At 53.1% G+C, this 26,014-nt stretch overlaps 1 protein-coding gene across 2 annotated transcripts in view; it reads left to right on the forward strand.

The window, feature by feature from the left end:
• The window catches only part of CSMD1 (CUB and Sushi multiple domains 1), a 980,559-nt gene that overhangs the window by 851,417 nt on the left and 103,128 nt on the right, over positions 1–26,014 (forward strand). For both annotated transcript variants that reach the window (XM_055136180.1, XM_055136183.1), the window contains exons 24-33: positions 3,224–3,415; positions 3,804–3,930; positions 5,339–5,541; positions 12,129–12,320; positions 14,787–14,925; positions 16,842–17,029; positions 17,342–17,536; positions 22,152–22,268; positions 24,057–24,170; positions 25,480–25,575. In XM_055136180.1, coding sequence (XP_054992155.1) covers positions 3,224–3,415; positions 3,804–3,930; positions 5,339–5,541; positions 12,129–12,320; positions 14,787–14,925; positions 16,842–17,029; positions 17,342–17,536; positions 22,152–22,268; positions 24,057–24,170; positions 25,480–25,575 — 1,563 coding nt within the window. The remainder of the gene's footprint in view (positions 1–3,223; positions 3,416–3,803; positions 3,931–5,338; positions 5,542–12,128; positions 12,321–14,786; positions 14,926–16,841; positions 17,030–17,341; positions 17,537–22,151; positions 22,269–24,056; positions 24,171–25,479; positions 25,576–26,014) is intronic.

Here is a 26,014-nt window from a genome sequence, read left to right on the forward strand (position 1 = left end):
ACAGTCTTCAGAGCTTGTGGGCTGACCTGGGCTGGCCACAGGACATGGGCAGAGCTGCAGGGTGCATCAGGCGGCACGTGTGGGCCCCGAGAGGCACAGGCTGGCAAAGACAGACAGAGGGGCATGCATGGACACACTGACCAGGCTGGCATGAGTGCAGAGGTGTTTTAAGTTTGCTTGGGTATCATTAGAAGCTGTTTCATTAAAATCAAGGCACTTATTAACAAATCAGAGCTCGGAGAGCATCCGTGAAGCAGAGTGAGCTGTGTCCATGGAAACACCCTGAATTTCCTGGGGGAAACCCCTAGTCAACTGCGTGGGGGTAACATTCCAACAGGAAGGGGAGTTTCCGAGCACCATAATGGGGCTTTCAGAGTGGACAGACACCAGCATACGATCCTGCTTCACTGCCCAGCTCATTCTACCTCCATTCTGCCCTGAACAAGCTTGGGTCAGGCACCCCTGAACAGGCGTGAGGGTATACAGCAGTGGGGAGGGCTCCCTGGGTGCCCTCCATGGGCATTCTGGGTGGGATTATTGTGAAATGTTGGGCGATTGCAGGAGCTTTGGGGCTGGACTTGTAGGTTAGGCGCAGGCGGGCAGGGTGGGAGCCTCTGGGAGACGAAGCGGGGATCCAGGCTGGGGAGTGGGTTTGGGGCGCAGGGCCTGCAGCTCTGTGCCTTTACATTCCTCCTGCCCCTCGCTCGCAAATTCCAGGACCTGCCCCCCACCCCCGCCCCCACCTCTCCACTTGGTGACTGTGATGGTTCCGTGGGGGATGATCAGGAACCATCCTCCTGATGTCTTTTGACTTAGGGCCCAGAGGCAAACAGGAGGAGCAGACCACAGGGAGTTCAAACGCAGGCGTGTGCTCTGGGCACTGAGAACTGGGGGAGGTTCTGTGGTTCTGGATACCGGGGCTCTGGGTTCTGTGGTTCTAGATCCTGAGGCTCTGGGTTCTGTGGCTCTAGATCTATGTCTCTGGGTTCTGTGGTTCTGGATCTATGGCTCTGGGTTCTGTGGTTCTGGATCTATAGCTCTGGGTTCTGTGGTTCTGGATCTATGGCTCTGGGTTCTGTGTTTCTGGATCTATGGCCCTGGGTTCCATGGTTCTGGATCCTGTGGTTCTGGACCCTGTGACTCCGGGTCCTGTGCTTGCACTAAGAGGCAGTCAGGTGGGTGGGTGCATTTATGATCTAAATGGGTTGCTTAGCGGGCTCTCCCTGCCTCCGTGATTCCTCATGACACATTTATAAGAAGCACCACATTTGCAGGGAAAAGTGCATGGGACTGTACCCCTGGGCTCCCCATTCTTGTGGCATCATCAGGCTGGTACCCATGGTCTCTCCACTCTCATACAGATGTTCTGATGCTTCATTCTAGCACTCCGAAATCCACCTTTCTGTTGCAATGTGACCCCCATCCAGCTGACTAAGAATTTTCTTTTTTTTTTTTTTGGAAAATTCAGAGGTCTGTATCCATGAAGGAAGGCGACATAATCACCAAATAACAGCATCAGTGATAAAAGAATCGCTGATCAAAATATCAATTCAAAACTAATCCCAATGCTAGCTGAAAAAAACATATTTTGTAAGTATAAAATAGAGAATGATTTTCTATTATAGTAATTCAATAGAAATGATTTGAAAATCAAATACGCACACACACTTCACCAAGAATGCCATGCCTGATTAATAGGGCCTGTGTTTAAAACATGAATCAGAGATTTCAGGAAATTCACTACCAACTCCCCCGGTGGGCCCCAAAGGAACGTGTGTGTGGTTGGGTTCTCTCGTCCTGAATGGCCCTTCCCTCTGGGTGGCTGAAGACCGACGTCATCCCTTAGCTACCTGCTACTTCGAGGGCAAAGGATGGACACACAGACTCTGACCCTGAGGTCTCTGCTTTCCGCCCTGTACCACACCACGCCGTCTCCTTCTCCTCCGGCTATTTCTGGGGGCAGGCCTGGACACTGACTGTTCAGTGGGTAGGTCAAGAACCACTGAGATTCCTGGGTATATGGGCTCTACCATTATCCCATTGAGGGTGGCCCCAGGGCCCTTGAGCACCACTTGGGAGCACGTGCAGATACGGTGTAAACCTGTCAGTGTCCTGCCACTGTTCCTTTCACTGCAGGCAGCCGTGAAAGCATGTCCAGCCCCTCTCTGGGCATGGCTGCTGCTGGACAGGACGTTTGCTTAAATGACTGGAGGATTTTTTTGCCACACAAGGAAAGTCCCCAGACCGAGCGCCCTTGCTTCAGGGCAGGGCTGAGGTTCATTCCAGAGTGTTCTGGAAGTCAGCGATGGCATGGCCTCCGTTACTCAGGCTCTCAGAGCTCATGGAGTGGGGAACCTGGAGGTGGACGTGCGTCTGCCCAGAGATGGAGCTCCAGGGGCCGGTGCCCCAGGTCCCCAGGGAAGAGGAGAACCCACCCTGCAGGGCCAGCTCAGGGCCCTCAACACGGAACCTTCTGGACTCCTGGCGCACAAAGCCACGAGGGTCCTCGCTGGAAATCCAGGCTCTTTCCAGCCAGCGCTGCCCATGGCCACGTCCTGCCTGTGGCTGTAGGAGACGCCTGGAGGGACAGGTGGCCTCCAAGCCCCCATGCGCTGAGAGTGACTCCAGCCACCAGTTCACCCTCTTGGACTCTCCAGAAGCCAAGCACCAAGGGGTGTTCCCATGGCGACTTACCACTCCCGTGGGCAGCTGTAGCTCAGCTTCTGGCCTCACAGCAAACGCTTCCGACCCCTTAGGGATAGGGATAGGCAAGCCTCCTCAGGGCAGGGGTGGACTCCAGATTTGCTCTAGACAAAAATCGTTTTAACAGTTGTTGAGCTATTTTGAATCAACCACACCAACAGACATAGATCCATTTCACATCACTGCAGAATGATGCTATTTCCCACCAGTCCCACGAAGGACTGTGCTGAAATGCAGAGGGCAGGGCTAGGTGCTGGGGGCACAAATACCCTCGGGATGCTGCAGAGATTCTTGGTGCCAGCGGGGGTGAGTGCTGAGGTTAAGGTGCTCGGTGGGCATGTGGCTGACCCAGGCCCACCCTGACACTCCATAGGGTGCCCCCAGCCCCACCAGGAGTGATCCCTGAGCACAACCCTCCCCAGGAAAGAAGACTCTCCTCTGGGCTCTGCCAGGGGCAGCCAGCAAGCCCCTACCTGGGTCTGCACGGGCCTGTCTCTCACCGACTGCTCCCCCCCCCCAGGTTTTGATCTGCTCAAGTGCGAGGACCCGGGAACCCCCAACTATGGTTACAGGATCCGGGACGAAGGGCACTTCTCGGACACGGCCGTGGTGTACAGCTGCAACCCCGGCTACGCCATGAGGGGCAGCAGCAGCCTTACTTGCCTGAGCGGGGACCGCAGGGTGTGGGACCAGCCGGTGCCCACCTGCGTGGGTGAGCCAGGGATGGTCTGGGAAGAAGGAATCAGGGCAGGGCCTGTTCAAGAGCGGGACCTGCGTGGTGGGGCGGGGCCTGACCCTGGGCGGGGCCTGCTATGTGGGGTGTGGGTCTACATGATTGGGTGGGGCATGATCATGGGGCGGGGCCTGTTTTGTGGGCGGGGCACACTCAGTGGGGGGTGGGGCTGGGTCCTTTGTTGGGGATGGGCCTGGTTGTGGGGCGTGCCCTCCCCGGTAGGGGCGGGGCCTGCTTGGGGTGTGGGCGGGGCGTTGTCTGCGGGGCCTGATCGGTGGGTGGGGCCTGCTGTGTCCCTCCAGCAGAGGGGCCCTGCTTGTCCCCATGGGGGCGTTTTCCCTCCCACACCTACTGTTGTCCCTTGCAGCGGAGTGCGGGGGCCGGATCCAGGCAGCCACCTCCGGGCGCATCCTGTCCCCTGGCTACCCTGCGCCCTACGACAACAATCTGCACTGCACCTGGGTGATCGAGGCGGATCCGGGCAGGACCATCAGGTACTGGCGCTTTACTCTGTATCCTCAGGGGACTTCGTGCCCGAAGTGGGAGATGCAGGGGAGGGAACTCTGGTGGTGAGGCGCGTGGAAACAGCGTAAATCTGATTACATACAAAATTCATGCCTAAAATTCAACCATAAATAACTTTGGAAATTACAGTTTTTTAAATAAAAATTTTAAATACATATAAAAGACCTTATATATATACATGCATATATATTGACTTTTGGGGGGCTGAGTAACACCTAGTGATGCGCAGGGCTTACTCCTGGCTCTGCACTCAGGAATTCCAGGGACTATGTGGAATGCCAGGATCGAACTCGAGTGGACTCTGCAAGGCAAACGCCCTCCTGCAAATACCCTATCACTCCAGCCCCTCCACATATTTTTTAAGGTGAACTCTCATTTTAAACATGAGAGAAGAAAAAAGTCCCCCAAACAGCTAATTGGCACTTGTCTTTTTTCTACAACATTAATGGCTAAATATTAAAGTCAGCACTGATTGCAAAGTCATAAATTTTTTATTACCTCAACTCATTCTTTAATAATTTAGTTTCTCTCTTCTTATTAAAATTTGAATGAGGTATTAGATTCACCTGCAAAGAGTGACTTACACTGGTTTGCACCGAGGGACACACCTTTAAAGTTCCTTCTAGCTCTTGGAAATAAAATTGCAAGAGAAGTTCTAAGTAAATAAACCTTTGAAGTCTAAAAGAAAACATCACCTGAGCGTGGGGGTGGGGCCTGGCCGGTAGGCGGGGCCTGGTGGGTGGAGCAGGGTCTGATTGGTGGGGCGGGGCCTGACCGATGTGCACTCGGGCCTGATTGGTGGGGTCTGCCCTCAGGGTTGTCTCTGCGCCCTCCCTCGGGGCCTGCATGCAGGGGTGCTGTCTGCGCCCTCCCTCGTGGCCTTTCTGTCCCTGAGGACTTGCCGTTTCCGCGGCACTGAGAGGAATTCCTTCATAAAGCTCACAAAGTGTGGAAGTATCAGAGGCATCAAACACAGGCAAAACTGTCCCCGCAGACTTGGAACGCGGGTGCAGTGTTGGTGCACGTCAGCCCCCCCAGATGTCCCTCTGCCGTGGTCAGGGCCCCCGGAGCTGCCCTGTGTTTGGGGGTTGAAACCTCCCGCCTGCAGCGTCCAGACTGGATGGGAAAGGCAGCTTTTCCTGCTTGCACCCTCCCCTCCACGCCGCCCTCCTGCCTGCATCCCCTCCCGAGCTGGGTCAGCTCAGTGCGGCCGTGACTGTCCCGGCAATGGCATCACTGCCCTGAGCTCCGTGTGGGCGTGTCACCACACAGTGGCCACCCAGAGTCAGCCCGGAGCCCAGCCCCGCCGTCAGCTGCCCAGCCCTCTGCCCGGCCCAGCCGCCCAGCCTTCCCTGCGCCCGCTCTCTGTCCCTGCAGCCTGCACTTCATCGTGTTCGACACGGAGCTGGCGCACGACATCCTGAAGGTGTGGGACGGGCCGCTGGACAGTGCCATCCTGCTGAAGGAGTGGAGCGGCTCGGCGCTGCCCGGGGACACCCACAGCACCTTCAACTCGCTCACGCTGCAGTTCTCCAGCGACTTCTTCATCAGCAAGTCCGGCTTCTCCATCCAGTTCTCCAGTAGGTGGAGCTGGGCGCGACCCAGGGCCCGCATCTCTCCCCGTCCCTCCCTGTGACCCTCCCCATGCCCCTCCCCTGGTTCCCTCCTTTGTCCCTCCCCCATGCCTCTCCCTGTCCTTCCCCTCTCCTGCCCTTCCCCTGTATCCCTCCCCTCTGGCCCCCATCATCTCAGGCTTGGCAAGTGGGAGTGTCTCCAGCTGTGGCCTGTGAGCTGTCGCAGGTGGTCTTTGGATGAGAGAGGGAGAAGGACCCTCTCGTCCTTGGAGAGGGGCTGCCTGTGGGTGCAGCGGGCCCTGTGGCCCCCGGCCCGGGAAACGTAAGGGTCTAGCTGGGATTCACCTGGACGTGCACTTTCTCATCTTGGAGGATGAATCATTTTCTACCGCTCTAGGCATGTAACTGACACGTGACATGTGTGCATTCACGGGGCCTCCAGGGTTGCCCTCCCAGGGTGCCCTCTGACCGTCTGACCAGGCGGCTGCTCCAGGCCCTTCCCTGGCTGTGCCCCATCGCCTCCTCACTCTGCTGTGCCCCTGTGACTCTACAGGACACAAGGCGCAGCCCCCAGGGTGTGACTGGCACCTCGGCCCCATCTGCCATGTTTCAGGTGCCCAGGGCCCCTCCAGCAGCTGCTCGGCTGGTGCCACATCTGTAACCGGCGCACCACATGGCCCAGTTTCTATCCTGGCTTTTCCTGGAGCTGGCGGGGGTCTGGGCTGCAGAGCGTGCCCAAGTCTGCCCACCCCCTGCCAGACTCCCTGTCTGGGCTGGAACCCTGACCTCCAGGGGCCTTCCGCGCCAAGCATGCCACCTTCACCCACTGCATGTCCCTGAGCCCCACTGCCCTCTTATTCAGGGCTGCAGGCTCCTTCCTCCTCTCGCCGCTGCCTTCCTCTCAGGAGACCATGCCAGGACAGGTGACCAACTCTCACGCCTGTCTCTGCCATCTTCTTCCTCTTATCCATAGTGACACGTGTCCTCTGCCCCACGCTGGGGGTCTTTGTTTCACTCCCCGTGTCTCGTGTTTGCATCTAGGTTCATTTTCTGCTGATTTTTAATATATTTTAGTTATTGGCTCTACTGAGACTGTGAATTCCCTAAAATAATTAGTTTTGTATATTTCTTCTCCCATTTGCATTCCTAGGGATGAGTCTGATTACAAAAGCAATCACCCAGAGGTGTGTGTCCAATTGCATTTAAAGTGACTTAAAGCTGTCCTCCCTAATAACATGCAAACTCACCGAGGAGGGTGAGAAATAACTGACATTAGAGGGGCGGATCCAAATGATAAACTCAGTCAGCAAAACAAAAGGAGGTTAACTCTCCACAAGTCTGTGCCCAACATCAACAAAGCCCACCCATGTGTGTGTCATGTGAACACGTGAAACAACATGTGTATCCATGAGAAGGGTATTGATCACTTACCCATCATCTTAGGCAGCAGAATCCTGGCTGTGTGACCCTCAGAGGGAGTGCTAAAGCAGATGCCCCAGGCTCATACCCCACACACACCTGCACGGCTGTAGGCTGTACAGTAAGCCCTGTACATGCACACACACACACATACACCTGTACCTGAACAGTTGTATATTGCATAGGTACACACATGCACAGGCACACACAACTACTCCTGCATAGCTGTACAACAAAAATTTACACAGCTACACCCACCATACCTGTACAGCCTTATCTGTACAACAGGGGTCTGTACAAACACACGTACACACACACACATACACACACACTCCCCTGCATGGCTATAGTCCATACAACAGGCACCACCTGCATGGCTGTGGATCTATACAACAGTCACTGGACCCACGTGCGTCTACAGTTGAACATCTGACTTGGTTCAGTCCTGCCTTTCACTGACCTACCTCAAAGGTCAACTGCCACATGAAAATCAGTGTCAGTGTTAGCTGATGGGCTGAGGAGGCGTCAGTGATGGGGCTGAGGAGGCGTCAGTGATGGGGCTGAGGAGGCATCAATGATGGGGCTGAGGATGCATCAGTGATGGGGCTGAGGAGGCGTCAGTGATGGGGCTGAGGAGGCATCAGTGATGGGGCTGAGGAGGCGTCAGTGATGGGGCCGAGGAGGTGTCAGTGATGGGTAGGGCCGAGGAGGTGTCAGTGATGGGTGGGGCCGAGGAGGTGTCAGTGATGGGTAGGGCCGAGGAGGTGTCAGTGATGGGTGGGGCCGAGGAGGTGTCAGTGATGGGTGGGGCCGAGGAGGTGTCAGTGATGGGTGGGGCTGAGGAGGTGTCAGTGATGGGTGGGGCTGAGGAGGTGTCAGTGATGGGTGGGGCTGAGGAGGTGTCAGTGATGGGTGGGGCTGAGGAGGCGTCAGTGATGGGGCTGAGGAGGCATCAGTGATGGGGCTGAGGAGGCATCAGTGATGGGTGGGGCCGAGGAGGTGTCAGTGATGGGTGGGGCTGAGGAGGCGTCAGTGATGGGGCTGAGGAGGCGTCAGTGATGGGGCTGAGGAGGCATCGGTGATCAGGCTAAGAGAAAGCCTAGTGAGCCTTGCCCAACTCTGATGACCAGCGCTCAGAGGTAGATGCCTGACCACTCGACTGGCACTTTACTCTGCATCTGGGGATCCCTGCTGATCACTCTCAGCCTGGACATAGATGGATGCTGGCTCTTCTCTGGCCAACTGTCCAGTGCTCCATTTTCGGGCCTGTGGTGGCATTTCAGGCAGTTGCCTGGCGATATGGTAGAGGGGGTGTGACTTGGTGGAACAACAGGCCGATCCTAAAACATGAACTCACCTTCGCTCAGCCCTGCCAGCATCCTGTTCCTGGGCATTGCCACAGCCACCGAATAGTTTTAAAGCCCACAGAAGATGTCAGCTATGTGTTCCTTCTCAGGAGAGCTTCGGCGACTGGACCTTTGGAGAAAGCTTTGACACTCAGCATTTCCTGTGAGTCTGTTTCTGTCTCTGCCTTCAGGAGAGGGTGCAGGACCCCACCCACTGCAAACCCCCAAGGAGCGGGTGAGAGCATGGCTGTGACTGTCACATTTTGTATAAACAAACTGGAAACTTAGCAAAACTGAATAAAGGATCGCCTGTGCCATGAAGCTAACAGACATTCTGAATCTACGTATGTCTGCTGCTATGAGACTTCAAGTTGTAAATGGAATTCTAAAGAGCTCGTAGATTCTGTTCCCGGAGAGCAAACAGGCTGGATTTGCTGTTTCTCACTGATGTGGTGATGTGGGATTGCAGGAAGGTGCAGACACCCTCACCAACAAGAGGTTCTGGTCTCGGAAATACTCTACACCCACCATCCCTTTGTCAAAATGAGTGTCCCACACGCAAAGAAGGTTGAGGACCAGAAAGAGCTGCAGACTGTCTGGGACCCCTACATGGGGCTTTCCCGGGGGGCGCTGGTTTTCTTGTTCCAGCAATCAACTATGAAGCTTTGGATCACGTTTAAAGAGTAATGTTAAAATGGAAACTTAAGCCAATTAATTTAAAACAAAAGAACCATGTTGCACAGATCAAGACGCCCTGGTTCTACCTGATGAGAATAATTTTGGGGAAAGGTGACCCTGGACCTGGCTGGCGTTGGCAGGCGTGCGTGTGGCCCAGTTTACCAGCGGCTGCGTGAAAACCGTCCTTCCTGCTGGCATGAAGCCTTTGATGAAATTCACTCTCCCCATTGGAAGATCAAAGGGGCTGTAGGGTTTTTTGGGGTTTTGTTTGTTTGTTTGTTTGTTTGCCGAGTGCTGAAGTTTCCTTCTCCTTGTAGAGCCCGATTTAGACTCAGGTTCGAGGACCTTACTTCGGGATGCGTTGTCATAACTATGTAGTCCCTGTCAGGACGAACGATCGTGAAGGCTGATGTCTCTCTTTGAAGAACGTCGCCGAGAACTGCAGTGGCAGATTATACGGAGCGCTGGGAGTCTTAAGGACTGTGTCCTGCCTGGTGTCCGAACCTCTCCTTCACATGGCGGTTTGCATCGGCTGCTTCTCTGTGGCTAGGCGCCTCCTCCCACAGTGCTCTTCACTGTTGTTTCCACAGCACAAGCCCCCCAGGCTCCAACCCCACTCTGGGTTTCCATCCCGTAGCTCAGGAAGGGGAGGCAGCCCCGTGCCCCCTGAAAACAAGCTCACAGCAACCAGAGCGCGAGGGGCCATAGCTCACAATAGAAGGCCAGACTCAGTGCCCACGCTGCCCCCTGCTGGGTCCCCTCCGAGGGCAGCTGGACAGCTCTGACTGGGCAGGGAGCTCCGGGCTCTGGAAGACGAGATGCGGGGTAGACCTTCGAGGGTCTCTGTCTTCGGACATTGTCCTTGGAACTGTCCCCTGGCCATGGAACCCACACTCTCGCTGTGGCAGGGGCCACACGCTTTATCAGAGGCCAGAAGTGGCTCAAATCACTGGAAGGATTGAGAGTCGCCCTAATCCCATTTGGAGAAAAGTATTTCAGAGCAAGTTGAGTCAGGAGTGTTCTGTCTGGAAGCTGAAACTTCCTGCTTTTCGCCCCCACGGGGTGTCTGAGAGGCTCAGGGTCTAGTTTTATCTTTCTCAGAAGAAAAGCAGTTCGAAGTTCGCTTCCTGGTCTTCCCCATCCTCGGAGAAGCATCAGCGAGACGGGTCCTCTCCGAGCACGGAGTTAGACGGTCTCACTCGAACTCACCTGTAGGCGCTGTCCTGACTAGTGAACCGGCCTTGTTAGTCACGTGGCCTCCCCTCCCTGCTGCTTCTGCAACAGCCTGCACGGCCGACTCTCCCGTCGTCCTCTCTGTTCCTGCCGGAGCTAGTCCAAGTGAGATTCTGCTCAGAGGTAGGAGGTGTCCTTGGGAAAGTGGATCGAGCCTCAGCTCCTGAAAGGTGCCTTGGGCCCCGGGGCCCACACCAGGCCTGTGGACCAATCGTCTGCGGCTATTCACCTGTGAGATTTTGAGTCAGGGAATGTGCCCTATGAACCGTGCCCAGTTCAGGGAACGCTGGGTTCAACTAGTGCCAAGGAGCTAGGCGCAGTGCTGTGCCCCAGGCTTCCACGAGCCTTTCATTCCCGATGCACATCAAGGACCTACAAAGAGAGGAGACATTCGCTCCTCGTGGTGGAGCAGAGACGCCATCACTCATTCTCAGAAACAGGCTCCCCAAGGCTGCGGCCTGTGTGGAAATCCTCATCCTGTGCAAGTGCACACACCTTTGCACCCGAGCTCCTTCGGTGGGGATTATGTGCTTCTACGTTCAATGAACATTGAGATGAAATTTGCAAAAGAAGTCAGAACCACTCATCTTGACCTTAAATTATACCAGGAGCTTTATTCATGATTTCTTGATCTTCCAAATGTTAATAGTTTAAGTCATCCTAATAGATAATGATTTTATTTTCCAGTTATTGCTATTTTGACTATGAATAGTACTAAATCATACTTATTTGTATTACAATGGAGTTTTCGTTTCAAGAGAGAGATTTGGGGGAATCCCACGCAGTGGTGCTGAGGGCTGACTCCTGGTTCTGTGCTCAGTGCTCAGGGATGTCTCCTGGCGGCGATCAGAGGGGCCCCGTGGGGTGCAGAACCAGGGTCTGTTGAGAGATAAGCAGGTTCCAGGTATGGCCTCTGAGGTGAGGCTCCTAATTCTGAGAGCAGCAGTTTGGGGTTGTGAAGACGCCCACCACCCGCCAGCCACCCCACTGAGCATCGAGGATCCGGGTGTGCGAGAGAGACCCTGGGTGCGGGTGAGGGGCAACTCTGGGACCATGTCACTCGCTGTCTGCGGGGTAACCATGAGACTGTCGTGTTTCTGCATCTCTGCCGCCCCAGTCCCCAGTTGATGGGAGAGTCTGTTCTCCGCTAGACTGAGGTGAAACTCCTAATTCTTCTCCTCTACAGAAGGGCAAGATCTTCAGGGTTTTCACGAAAATCAGGACCAGTCCCTAACGCCACGTCCAAATTGGAGCCTTAGCGTTCTTTGCATGTGGTTCTGGGGACCAAACCCAGAGCTTCAGTGCTGAGCCACAAGCCTGAGTCCCCGAGTCAGAGTCTGCAGAGGGACAGCCAGACAGAGGGGGGAGGGCTTGGGCGTGCCCTGTGAGCTGAGTGTAGCATGGACAGGCCTTTATTTCCCTAAGAGTTGCCTACTGGCATGGTGCAGTGTGACCTCGGCAAGCGGGAGAGATGATTCCAGGTGAATGGGCGTCTGTCCAGAGCAAAGGGGCTATTGTAGGCTGTCACCAGCAGAGGCTGTGGGCTCAGGGCCTGCACAGAGGGACGCCTAGCTCTCTGGCAGTTTCCCCAGAGACAGACCCACCCGGAGTGGCCAGGGAGCACAGACTCTGGGCACCCTGATCTGCTCAGGTTCTCTGAGCCTGGTGACATCATCGTGGGAATCCAGAATGTTCTCATGGATATGCTCTCTGGAGAGGTTTGAGGGGACGTGTGTGCTCTGCCGGGGCTTGGCTCCTGTGGCAGCATGTCCATCACAAGCCAGAAGGACTCTGCTGCCCAGCAGGGCCGTGCTGTCATGCTTCTGGGGGCAGGACAGACCCCTGGTGCTCCCTGAGCACGGCACCAAGCCACAACCCTCTCCACTGACCGCACCCCGCCCTGTCCTCCTTCTGCAGCCTCTGTCGCATCCACCTGCAACGACCCAGGCATGCCCCAGAACGGCACTCGCTACGGGGACAGCCGAGAGCCAGGGGACACCGTCACCTTCCAGTGTGACTCCGGCTACCAGCTGCAAGGGCAGGCGAAGGTGACCTGTGTGCAGCTCAACAGCCGTTTCTTCTGGCAGCCGGATCCTCCCACGTGCATCGGTAGGCACTGCATTTTGGGGACTGCTGGTGCCGGGTACCCGAGAGGGGCCACCCCTCACCTGCAGGGTCCTGCAGACAGCACAGGCCCGTGGCTGTGTGTCTCTCCACCCTGTCTTCTCGGTGACATGCAAGAGTCATTCACTCAGTGTTGGTGGTTGACATTTACCTGACCTTTCCTATCTTTCCTCACGCCTGTGAAAAAGAGGGATCCATCAGATCACTGTAACTTAGAATTCCAGGGCTGACAGTTCCTAGGCTGCCTGCCCGTGCTCTGGTGTGCGATAGGGACTCACGTTCTGCAGAGGAAAGGACCTAATACAAAACAGCTTTTTTCTTGTCATGTGGCTTTTCTGGAGTATCTGCAGCTTAAAAGCAAATGTCCCACCCTAGAAATGATGCTACTTATGTCAAAGCCAGAGCACAGGGAAGTTGCTTCTGAAGCTCGCTGAGACGCTCTAGCTTGAACTTGCTAAGATGATGGGACTCGGTTTCACAGGCTTTTGTGATAGGAAATCGCCCACCCCCGGCAGCCTTTTAGCACCATCACGTGTAATTGTCGGTAGAAGATCCCTTTGGCTGTTGACCATCTGAGCAGACCTCTCCCCACTTTTTTCAAGAATTGCTGTTGAGATTTATTATTTTGATGGAGTTTCCCGGGCTTTGTTTGTTCTCCATCGACTGTTTGAAAATCAATCTGTGAGGAGAGAATGTCCTGTGTCAAGTGACCTCCATGGCCCTCCCAGCAGCCCCAGAGAGGGTCAGCGGGCACCATGCCCTTTGCCAAGTCCTTCTAATGTATGTGCAGATGAAGGGACTGGCAGGATGGCTGATTATCACGCATGCTGGGACGGGCTCTGCATGTCTATTTAATATCCAGGCTACATTTCATTTGGAACGTTTTGCAGATATAGTCGTGAATTTTATTTCCAGCTGAGTCATCAGGAGGCGGGGGAGATCTCTCTGTTGCTTTCCTAAAGTGGAGACATTACTGATAAGCGCAGTAATCTTTTTCAACCCTCAGCCTGCTTTTTAATTAGCAAAGGTGCTTTTCTTATGTCCTTTTTTTCCCCCAATTCGATGTGATCAGAAGCCCAAGGAAGAATCTATTCAAATGCCAGCAATTATCCTCCTGCCTCTGGAAGCTCCTCTGTTGGCATTCACTTACCTGTGACATTTGATGGCCTTCCCCACTGATGCAGTCTGCAAGATTCTCTCAGGTCCTCCTTTTGACAGGATGGAGAATCCACACAGACAGTAGCTGAGCACGGGAGCCCTGGGAGCTCCCCCCACTCCCTGAGGAAAGGCAGAGGGAGGGTGTTGAGGGAAGGAGGACGACGCCCACTCCAGGCGCTGGAACACCTGTTTCCAGAAACAAGACTCAGGCCCGGGACAGGAGCCTGTCGCTCAACCCCTGCCTCTCTGTTCCCACACACCTCTGCTCTGCAGATTTGGATCACTTGCTTTTGGGTTTGGGTTGTGGTTTTATTTAGCTTTTTCCTTATGAGGAGTCCGTATGTGCTTATGGCAGACAGTTTCTACGCTTTCCTTCAGAGGAAGAGCAGAAATCACGTGTCCTCTTACACGTGGTTCCCATGCATGTACAGGACTGTGGGTGAGGCTGAAAGATGGGTCAGCAGTGACTCCACAGTGTCTCTGCCGTGTCTCTGTGGCGTCTCTGCAGTGTCTCTGTTCTCTGCAGTGTCTGTTCTCCATGGTGTCTCTGTGGCATCTGGGCCACACTTCCTCCTTCCTGGGAGTATAGTCTGTATGGGTGCTCTGCACCCTTGAGGGTGCAGCTCTGTGCAGGGCCCCCAAGGGCCCCACTGTTCCCCTCTCCTGGGTCCCTCATCCTGTCCCCGTGTGCTGTGACCCTGGGCCCTAATCCTGGCCCCACACAGATCCCATCTCCTGTTGTATGTCCTGGCCTCGGGGGATGGGCGAAGACAGCACTGTGGGGGCTGGGGGAACACAGGCCGGGTGTGGGCAGGGCCACCGACCATCTCTGAGTGTCCGTTATCGTTCCTGAGTGCCTGACCCCTGATGCGTCAGGAAACCTTGTGAACAGTTTCCCCCATGTTATTTGCTTCAGATGAGTCAGCGATGATAAGGCGATTTATTATATTTCTTCTTGTGGAAAATTAGGTTTTCAAGAACGCTATGTGCATATTTAGTGGCACAGACGTCGGGGAGCACTGAAAGTGTGCCCCTGTGTCTAAACTGCCACTGAGGTGTGGTCTGTGTGTGCAAGTGTGTGCGTGTGCACATGTGAGGGGCATGTGTGTGCACATGCATGTGACGTGCAGACTAGGTGTGTTGTGTTGCGTGTATAGACGCACATACGTGAGTACGTATTTGAGTGTGTGTGACATGAGTGTGTGCACAGAGGGGCTGTAGCACAGGGAAGTTCTGGGGTCCCGTGGTCCTCGTGGCCAGTTACTTGACACCTCCTTCTCTCTCCCGTGGCAGCGGCGTGTGGCGGGAATCTGACGGGGCCAGCGGGCGTCATCTTGTCCCCCAACTACCCACAGCCCTACCCCCCTGGGAAGGAGTGTGACTGGAGGATCAGGGTGAACCCCGACTTTGTCATCGCCTTAATCTTCAAAAGGTACAGTGGCGCCCCCTGGGGGTGCTGTGGGGGCGGCTCCTCTCTCGGGCCTGACCCACAGCCCAGCTGGGCCTGGAACACGCTGGTCTGAGGTGCCACAGTGCAGGACTTGATGGGACCACGTCCAGGGTCAGCCCTCCGGACAAGGAGTCCCAGAAACTGTGGAGCCCGTCCTAGGGCAGAGAAAGCGGCTGCAGAACGAGGCCCCTCCCCACGCCTTCCCCAGGTGTGGGACAGGTCCGTTCTGGCCCCTTGGTCTCGTCACCGAGGCAGTCTGCACGGTGGGCCCAGCTGCCCGCCTGGTCCCCTTGAGTCTGAATGCATCGCTGGGCTTGGAATTAGCCATAACGTGCCTGCTGGGCTCAGCGACCCAAGTGCAGCTGTGAGGGCTGTTTTGACAAATGTAAGTTCTGCGGGACGATCCTATTAATACTCTGTACGTGGCGATTGCACTGTTTTAATTCTCGAGATCTTTCCAACTTTACATCTTGGGTTTTTTTTGATCTAAGCAGAGCGATATTTTAAAAACTAAGTGTTTTGTAGCCTTTCCCATTGATCTCTCTGCTCCCCGGGGCAAAGTGGTCTAATTACATTTATTTATCTCTTGATTGTGCATGCTTTCTTTCTTTCCGAGACGCTCGCAGCAATATTCCGGCCTGCTGTGATTATCTTTCACTCTCTCCCCCTGATGAGAGCTGACTCGGTGTAATTTCAGACCACGACAGCCGGGTTCTAAGTAGCGTTGATAAGCCATCATTTCCTGAATGTGTTCGAGCAGCGACAAATGACCTGTGATGAGCTCTTGATGGTGCCGCTCAGCACAGCCACCCCAGGGAGCATCTGTGGGCTGTCTTCTGGGATGTCGTGGGGGGTTATCAGTGCTCCACTCCAGGAAGACCCGCCTTCACAGAACAAGCCTCAGGGCCAGGGAGTGAGCCTTTAGGGACTGGTGGGTGGGGGGAGGGAGGCAAGGCAGCCCCCTCAGAAAACTCAGAAAGGGGCCTCCTGTAAGAAGTACTTTGGGCTACCATGTCTGCAGCTGGAGATGCATGCCCCCCTCAGCCCTGCAGCTGGAGATGCATGCCCCCCTCAGCCCTGCAGCTGGAGATGCGTGCACCCCTCAGCCCTGCAGCAGGAGATGGCGTGCCCCCCTCAGCCCTGAAGCTGCACCTGACCCACAGTGTCCCGAGGAACCTCAGCTGTGCCTGAAGCGTGCCAGCTGTGCATGTGGTGGGCTCTCCTTGGGTCTGCTGAGTGCAGACAGAGGACATGGGGACACAGAATTGTCCCCAGAGAGGAGGCTGGGGGACCAGGCCAGGCTACTGGTGCTCAAGGGTGCCCGATCACAGCTGCTGTCGGTGGGCGTCCCTGGAGAGGGGAGAGTGAAAGAGTATGAGCTGGTCCTGCAGTCAGGGGCCTGGCCCTGCTCCCCACACCGCGCCCCCTGGGCCTGCCAGACAGCAGCAGAGATCGTCCTGGTCTGGGCCTGAGCATCCGGGAAGAGACACGGGGAAAGGCAGAGGGAAAGGCAGGAGGGAGGGAAACTCAAGGCCCCCAAGACACAGGCCCCAGAGTGTCCCGCACTGACCTCTCTCCACCTCACCCAGGACCCACTTTTCTGAAATGGGCCATGCGAGCACCAGTGGGTGGACACAGGCCCCTTTGAGCTGTCCCTTGCCCCCTGCCCTGCCAACCTCTGGTCCCCAGGTGGCCTGCATCCTGCTGGCCTTTTCTGAGTGGTCCCAGACTGACGCCAGCCTGTCGGTCTATGCGTCATCCACCTGCTGTGAGACTTACCCATCTTTCTCGGGTTCACAAGGGGCCCTGCCTCCAGGAAGCTGCCCCGGGGACCACCCTGGAATGTTCCGGAAGACGGAGCCGCCCGCAGGCCGCATTCACTCTCCTCTCTCCTGCAGCTTCAACATGGAGCCCAGCTACGACTTCCTGCACATCTACGAGGGTGACGACTCTAACAGCCCCCTGGTGGGCAGCTTCCAGGGCACGCAGGCGCCGGAGAGGATCGAGAGCAGCGGCAACAGCCTCTTCCTGGCCTTCCGCAGCGACGCCTCTGTGGGCTTGTCGGGGTTCGCCATCGAGTTCAAAGGTAGGAGCCCTCGCCCTGCAGAGCCCACCTGGGCCCGCCTGCTGAGACCCCGCCTGGGCCCCGGAACCATTCACAGAGACAGAGACTCTACCGCAGAAGCAGCGCCGACCACCCCCCACCCCCCCAACAGCCATCATCCAGCTGATCTACCCGTCAGTTCTCACAGCGAGTGTCAGCTCTGCCCAGGGCTGTCTCTGATGCCTCTGCCTCTGCCTCTGTGTCTCTGTCTCTGTCTCCTCACGGTTCTGGGAACTGCCCTGAGCCCCAACACTCAGGTCCTGCTCTCACGCAGCTCCTTCGTCTCTCCCGCAGAGAAGCCTCGGGAAGCCTGTTTCGACCCCGGAAACATCATGAACGGGACGAGGATCGGGTCCGACTTCAAGCTGGGCTCCACCGTGACTTACCAGTGTGACTCCGGCTACAGGATGGGGGACCCACCCTCCATCAGCTGTGTGATCGGGGCGGACGGCAAACCCGCCTGGAGCCACGCACTGCCCGCCTGCAGCGGTAGGCGTCCCCCTGCCCACAACCCCCCACCGCAGCCCCAGCGGGTGTCCGCCTTCGCCACTCATCACCCCGGGGTCCTCTGCCTGATGCCGCCTCTGTGTGTTCTAGTCCCACAGATATGTCTTCCACGCGTCCTGGGTACATTCTCTTATGGCTGCTGGTACATGGGCATAGACACATCGGCAGATCAAATATTCACCAACACTGAATCTTAAAGATTTCTTCTAAAGCGATCTGGGTGCTCCTGAGCACTGCCCAGGACTCCTGACCCCCTCCCCTCCTATGCTTGGGCCAACACTCAGGCCCAGCACTGGGGTGCTCTTTGGGCCCAGGAGTGCTGGGGATGGTGCTGAGACTGGCTCTGTGCTATCTCCCCTGAGGACAGGCTCAGTGACAGGAGCCCCACAGTCTGAGAAGCTTGGTGCTATGTCTCACGTACAACGCTGGTGGTCCTCTGTGGGCATGTTCTCTGTCTCTTCTCTCATTCTTTCTCAGTCTCTCCCTCCTACGCACAGGCACATATATGCCTGCATGTGTAACATGTGTGGTATGTCACAGACACATTTCTATGGTCTCTTCACACACAGGCATGCACTCTGGTTGCCTCCATCACACGTATCATGTACAGGCATAAAGAATATATAGAAATGGTGGTCATTTGCCCACTCTATCTGTGGCTCCTTACGTAGACACTAAAGTAACCACTTAGTGTGGAACTCCTGAAGTGACAGGTTGCTTCTGAGGCGACAGGAAGCTCCTGAGGTGACAAGCAGCTCATGAAGTGATAGCTTCTGAGGTACCAGATAGCTCCAAAAGTGGAGAAGCTCTCTTGTTCATGCTCCTGTCTGCAGTCAGTTGTATCCTGCTGCCACTAAGCAGTGAATTGAGCTTCTTACCTGGAGACAAAAGTCAGGTCCAGGCTGGGGGGATGTACTGAACTGGTCAGTGGGGCTCAGAGGCTGCAGTCGGAGTCTGGTTGGTTGTCTTGGGGTCTTGGATGCTACTCTTTCAGCTACAGAGACCTCTTGGCTCCGTTCCCCTGTATAGATGCCCACATTACAAAGAGTCAATCCAAGTGTCTGTGGAGAAAAATGACCCTGAATATTTGGAGGTTACCCAGAGATTCTTTAGTTAAATGCACTGAATTCACAAAAGGAGCCCTTTCCCACAGTTCATGGTGCTTCTGGTCCCCTCAACCCAAATAATATTCGATAGACAGCTTGTGAAGTGACAGAGAGCACCTGAGATGACATAGAACTCCTGAAGTGACAGGCAGCTTCTGAAGTGACAGAGCTCCTAAGGGGACAGAGAACTCCTGAGATAACGTAGAACTCCTGAAGCGACAGACAACTCCTGAAGTGACAGACAGCTCCTAAAGCGACAGACAGCTCCTGAGATGATGTAGAACTCCTGAAGTGACAGGCAGCTCCTGAAGTGGCAGACAGCTCCTAAGGTGATAGATAGCTCCTGAGGTGATGTAGAACTCCTGAAGTACAGATAGCTTCTGAAGTGACAGGTAGCTCCTGAGATAGTGTCAAACTCCTGAGGTGACAGGTAGCTTCTGAAGTGATAGAGAGCTCCTGAGATAACATAGAACTCCTGAAGTGACAGACAGCTCCTGAAGTGACAGACAGCTTCTGAAGTGACAGACAGCTACTGAGGTGACAGACAGCTCCTGAGATGATGTAGAACTCCTAAACTGACAGATAGCTTCTGAGGCGACAGAAAGCTGCCTGAGGTGACAGGCAGCTCATGAAGTGACAGCTTCTGAGGTACCAGACAGCTCCAAAGGTGGAAAGCTCTGTTGATTATGCTTCTCCTGTCTCCATTCAGTCGGTTGTATCCCATTGCTTCTGAGACGTGGGTTTGGTGAGCCAAACTCGGATATGGGCTTCTGGTCCCTCTGTGTGGAAACCAGCCAGGCAAAGTCTATTAAAGATGCCAACCACGTAGAGTGGGTCCACCTTTGTTTTCCTTCAATATCCTGTCCATGTGAAAATCTCCCAGCAGGAAACCAGGCCTGGTATTTTGATGAGCCAGTATTGGGCAGGATGATGCTTGAGGAGTTCAGTAAACATTGTTTGCACTTCTGCTCATTCCAGAGTGCTCGGCTATGTTTGTGGCCTGGAACCTACTCTCGCCAGGGAAAGGAGGTGCAGAACCCTGTTCGGGCAGCCACTCTGGACGCTAGCGACTCGTGTGCTCAGTTCTCGGACTGATCCTATGCTTTCTGTGATGAAAGAGTGATGTTCCCCTGACCCTGTCCTTGGCTGAGGCAAATCCTGGTGTTAGCTCTCAGCTGCACGTCCAGTCGCGTCCCCAGCTGAGTCCAGCCCCAGGAAGGGTCCAGCTGAGGGATTTCTATGTGTCCCTGATGTGTGTTGTCCAAATGTGAAGTAGGAGACTGTTTCAGAGGGAAAGAAGATATTTGCACAGGGCTCTGCTCAAACTTTATGCCAATAGAAAATACATTCTAGTCGTTGAAATGAGTTATACTTGTCATTGCACTTTTTAAAAATTTTATTTTGGAGCATTTGCGAATGAAATATTGTCACTATTTCTACCTTGAAGGTCAGGTTGGGTGAGCAGATTTTTCATTCTCACCTGTATGTGGGCCAGAGTGGCCCCACCCAGCCCATGGTGCAGAACCACTGGACACTCTCTCAGCAGAATGAGTTTTCCGTTATTTCACTGGAGTCTTCCAGCTTGGGGCTTTAACTCAGGGAAATGAGTACCTCCGACTAAAAACGAAGATAAAGTATACCTGTTTAAAATGTTAAAATAACAATGCAGACTTAGCAGGAGGATAAACTAACTCCTCTGTGACACTCACTCTGCAAGTGGAGCCACACTCAGCTGAGAAACTCGTTGATCAGTAACAGATGGACAAGGTCGGGGGTCTGAGGGTCTCCCAGGCTCCTGGAACCACACTCACGTGATCAGCGCCTGGTCTGGGAAACCCGAGGGATTGTGAAGAGGCACCTCCTCAGACCCACCATCTTGTTAAAGGGAATCTGTCCGTCTGGAGGGAGAAAACTCTTTATGCATGCATTGGGATCAGAGCGCGCTCATTAAACAGGCACGCTCAAACTCAGACTGATCCAGAACAAAATCAACCAGAGAAAAGGAGACTCTCAAAAGCAGTAGAACAGAAAAGTGTAATGAGGAAGGGACTTCCAGGGTCAGCTGACAAGCAGAAACAACACCCCGAGTCAGGTCAAGCCAATCTAAGCACAGCAAGTTTTCCAGCAATGTGAAACCAGCAGCAAACAGCTGTGTTCCTGAGGCTCCGAAATTCTGGGCAGGCTCGCTGTCTGCCGGACACTGGCAGGGGTTCTAGAAGTTGCCGGTAGTTTGTCTCTGCTCTGCTGCTGCCTTGCTGCTGTGGCTGGTGCTGCCAACATAGTTGCTGCTATTGTAGTTCTTGCTGTTACAGCTGCTGCAGCTGTTGCTCCTGTCATGTTGTTGTTATTGTTGCTGCTATTGTCATTATTGCTGTTCCATTGCTGCTGTTGCTGCTACAGTTGCTGTCGTTGGTGTTGCTGCTGTGGTGTTTGCTGCTGTTATAGCTGCTGCTATTGTGGCTACCGGTGCTGTTGCAGTTGTTGCTGTCGTAACTACTGGTGCTGTTGTAGTTGCTGCTGTTGTAACTGCTGCTGTTGTAGCTACTGGTGCTGTTGTATTTGCTGCTATTGTAGTTGCTGCTGTTGTAGCTACCGGTGCTGTTGTAGTTGCTGCTGTTGCAGTTGGTGCTGTTGTAGTTGCTGTAGTTATAACCAACGCTGCTGTTATAGTCATTGCTATTGTGGCTGTTGTGATCATTGTCACTGCGGTAATTTTGCTGTTGTGGTTGTTGTGATTGTAGCTACCGGTGCAAGTGTAGTTGCTGCTGTTGCAGCTAATAGTGCTGTTTTAGTTGGTGCTGTTGTAGTTGCTGTTACTATTGTAGTTGTCATTGTTGCTGCTGTTATAGCTATTGCTATTGTGGCTATTGTGGTAGTTGCTGCTGTGGTAGTGGTTGCTGTGGCAATTGGTGCTGCTGTGGTACTTGCAGTTGTTATTGCTGCTGTGGCTGTTGCTACTATGGTAGTTACTGGTGCTTTTGTAGTTGCTGCTGTTGTTGTAATGGTTGTTGCTGTTATGGTGTTCTATAGTTGGTGCTGCCGTGGTAGTCATTGCTGTTGTAGTCACTGTTACTGGGGTGGTTGTTCCTCTGTTGCAGCTGCTTCTGCTTGTTGGAGTTGTAGCTTCTGCTGCAGTTGCTGCTGGTGTAGCCACTGGTGCCATTGTAGTTGCTTTTGCTGCTGGAGGTGTGATTGTTGCTGCTATGGCCGTCATTGCTGGGGTAGTTGTTGCTGTTTCGTTGCTGTAGTTGCCGCTGCGAGGGTCATAGTAGCATGAGCTCTCCCTTCAGGTAGTCACTTTGCTTCCTGCCTGCTCAATCTTCTTGTTCTTCTTGCTCTCTTGAGAGCCCCAGGACACACCCTTAACCTTAATCACTTCTGAGACTGCCAAGAAGCCTGGCAGGGGGCTCCCCGAACACCCACACGGTGTTCCCACTGGGCTCTCTGCCCAGAGGCGGTCAGTGCAGCTCAGACAGGGTCTCTGCTTTCAGCTCCCTGTGGAGGCCAGCACACAGGGTCAGAGGGCGTGGTCCTGTCTCCGAACTACCCGCACAACTACACAGCTGGCCAGATCTGCCTCTACTCCATCACAGTGCCCAAGGAATTCGGTAAGAAACTCTACCTAACCCTGTCCTGTTTCTTTCAGTGAAGATTTTCTGTTCATTGTTCAAGCAGAAATTCCAAATATGCTATTATAAAAAAGCATACAAGCTGCATTGAAGGAGCAGGTTTTCCAAACATAGCCCACAGTACCCACTGCTGATCCTTTTTCAGAGTGTCCCCACGTGCGCCTGTTTTGTGTGTGTGCGCATGTATACATGTGTACATGTGATTGAGAGCATGGGTATACCTGTGTGCATCTGTGCACATGTGTGCATATATGCACGTGTGTGCACGTGTGTGTGTTGGGGGGAGGGTACTGCAATGTGCCTGTGCTGAGTGGGCACCATTATAAGAATTGTACCTGCAAACATGCAGGCTTCCATCCCAGGCTCTGCACATGCTGTGTGGCTCTGCCTCGGATGCCTCAGGTCCTCTTGAGCACACAGACGAGAACCCTCTGATTCTGATCTAGGATGATTTAGAGGGAGTTTGGATTCGGCCTGATGCCCAAACAGTAACTGTGGCCCATTGCTTGTGAATGGGCACTGAATTCAAGTGTTCTGGGTGATAAAGGACATTGTCAGGTCAATATGAGCCAGAGTCTCCTATGAAGGAATGAGTCTCCTATATGAAGGAATATAATACAAAACTTCAACAAAATGAGCACCTCACCTAGATAATCTGTCGAGCTACATTATCATTCAGGTCTGTCCCCATCAGGGGCAATCCAGATCTTCAAGACAGGCAGCAGCTTAGGGAATTCACAGCCTCCAAAATGGTTTTGCAAGAACCATTAAAAGAGCTTCTCTACCAGACAGGACACACTTCCCAACACGGACACTGAGTGTGGCACTCGCTGATGTTTCGGCAGCCCACTCTGGATTAAGGAAGGTCTCTTTACTCCTAGCCTGCTAGAGATTTTATACACCATCAGCAACTTAACTTAGATTTTATACACAATCAGCAACTTATATTGGTTCAAATCACTTAGCAATCAGTCATCACATATTGACCTTTATTGATTTATTTTCTGATAACTCCATTTTCCACGAATAGAAAAAGTAAAATAAAATAGATTTGTTAGCCTCCCAAGGGACAGGCTGGGGGTGAGAGGGAAGCTGGGGACACTGTGGGGAGGGTGACACTGGTAAGTGGGATGGGTGCTGGAACACTATGCTTGAAAAAACTCTAGTATAACAACTTTGAAAATCACAGTGGCTTAATTAAAAAAAAATCATTTTAAGTGGGTGAAGCCGCTACTTGGAGAGGGATTTCCAGGCTTTCCTTGGAAATGGACCTTGGCACGTTGTAGCCTCCATCAGAAATCACAGTTCCTGCGATGGATTTCTACACGTATAAGCTCAACAAGCTCACAGGAACTTGTCCTGATGAGAATCCAAGTGAAGACATTTCAATCCCTGTCAAATAGCATGCTTTAACAGCCAGCAGGAATCCCCATCCTATAGCTCTTAATTCACTGAAGGAAATGTTAATGACAAATACATAGAGCTAATTCCTGACCACAAGCCACTAACTTGAGCAGTATTTATGAAAACAAAAGTAACATTTATTTAGTCTTCAAACTATACAGAGTATAATAATTGTGTTCCTTTTATTAAATTGAGAAGCATATTAAATTGTTTAAGATACTAAAATTCAACATCACATTATTTAATAATTAATTGATTTTTATAGGATTCATGAAATCACAAATTTTTGGACATATTGATCAATAGGTCCACCAAAACCTTCCTGCTTAAAATCCCATCTTGCCTGATCCTCTTGTTTTGCAGTGGTATTTGGACAGTTTGTCTATTTCCAGACAACGCGAAATGACTTGGTAGAATTATTTGACGGATCAAGCCCGCAGGCTAGACTTCTCAGCTCCCTCTCTGGATCTCATTCAGGTAAACTGCAGAGAACTGTATCTCAGCATCTCGAGGACTGCCAGGGCAATCCACTTTACACTCGCCTTATTTATTAAGTATATTAAGTAGAAACTTGACCATTTTAGATTTTGCTTTCTGACTAAACAAACAAACAAAAAGGTTGGGTTGTTTGGGGGCTATCTCTCTACTGCTAAAATCTTATTTCAATTTAAGATATATAAATCCACCCTCTTTTGTCATTTTGCTAAGATTTGGGGAAATATAACCCCCACTTGAGTGAGAGCAGAAGTGACCAGGAAAGAAAGGATAAGCAATATTTTAGTTTCTCTGGTATGTGTCCAGAGAGCCTTCTGGTCAAACTTATTAGTGTTCCCATATCACCCTTTCTAAACCTTTACGTGCACTCATCGTGAGATATTCCTCCTTTTCCTGGGGAGGCACATGTGTCCACATGCATATCTGCCTACAGACATGTATGCAGGCCCACTCAGGGCACTTACCCACCCTTTTCAATCAAAAGCATCCCTTCAGACACGTCTTCCTGGGAAGGGTGCCTGTTAGCAGGCTCCAGTCTGCATGCTGAGGGCCTCTGGGGCCAGGTCAAGTGCACTTGACTCAAACCTTTACTTTCCTGGTGCTGCCTCTTCATGGTTGACCAGGGTCAGCCGGTGCCAACATTAAGACGCGTTTATTCTAGTGGTTCACTACTCTTAGCTCAAAGTCATCAGCCTGTAGTTTGTAATTTCCAGAAATGCCCAGTGATGTCAGTGGGAATGTGTCAGAAGACACACCCAGAGGATGAGTGCATGGTCACATTCCTTCTCTAAAGCATTGTCCATCCTCTTGCTCATTAGTCCCGAGGGCCCATCTGCCACAGACTGCGCCATAGCAGGAGGTAGACACAGAGCTTTCCTGGATCCCTTGATTTAAAACAAAACAAAACAAAAAAAACAACCTTGGATTTTGAGCCCTTTAAAGTGAAACCCTTTCAAGTAATTATCATGTAAAGATGATTTTGTGTCTGGGCTCACCCAGTAGCTACATTTGCCACCTGATCTGCCAACAGGCCACTATAGGCAAGTTTCAAGAGAAAGCACCTGTGACCGTGATTCAAATGACGTTTTAGTGATTCTCCAGGCCAGGACAGCATCTTAGAATCTTTGTAGAAACGATCTATTGAAATTTCAGATCCCAGGGCACAAATTTTTAAATGTTTAAAAGTTAAGCATGGGATTCTGAGTTATTGCTGCCCTTCTCACATGTCAGCGCAGCCCAGGGAATTGTGCGGGTCCTGTGTGCCAGCTCTGTTTCTGGGTCCTTTTCCCAGGTGAGACGTTACCTCTGGCGACCTCGAATCAAATTCTTCTTCGATTCAGCGCAAAGAGTGGAGCGTCTGCCCGGGGCTTCCACTTTGTCTATCAAGGTACAGCTCTGACTGCTCTTGGCTTGCCACACCCAGGGCCCTCAAAAACACCGCCTCCCCCTCCATCCCATCCCCACCCTGAGTCCCGAACACCCAGACCCACAGAACATTCTCCCACAGAATATTCTTCCCATGGAATGTTCTGCCAGAGTATTGTCCCACAGAACATTGTCCCCACAGAACATTCCCTCACAGAACTTTCTGGGGGCTGAAAAGATTGCACAGCGGGAAGGGCATTTGCCTTGCACGTGGCCAACCCAGGTTCGAATCCCAGCATTCCATATGGTCCCCTGAGCAGTGCCAGGAGTAATTCCTGAGTGCAGAGCCAGGAGTAACCCCTGAGCATCGCCAGGTGTGACCCAAAATGAAAAAAAAATAAAGAACTTTCTGTCACAGAACCTCTTCCCAAAGACCATTCTCCCACAGAACATTCTTCCAC

This window comes from Sorex araneus, chromosome 1 (assembly GCF_027595985.1).
Source record: "Sorex araneus isolate mSorAra2 chromosome 1, mSorAra2.pri, whole genome shotgun sequence".
In the NCBI taxonomy this organism is placed as follows: domain Eukaryota; kingdom Metazoa; phylum Chordata; class Mammalia; order Eulipotyphla; family Soricidae; genus Sorex; species Sorex araneus.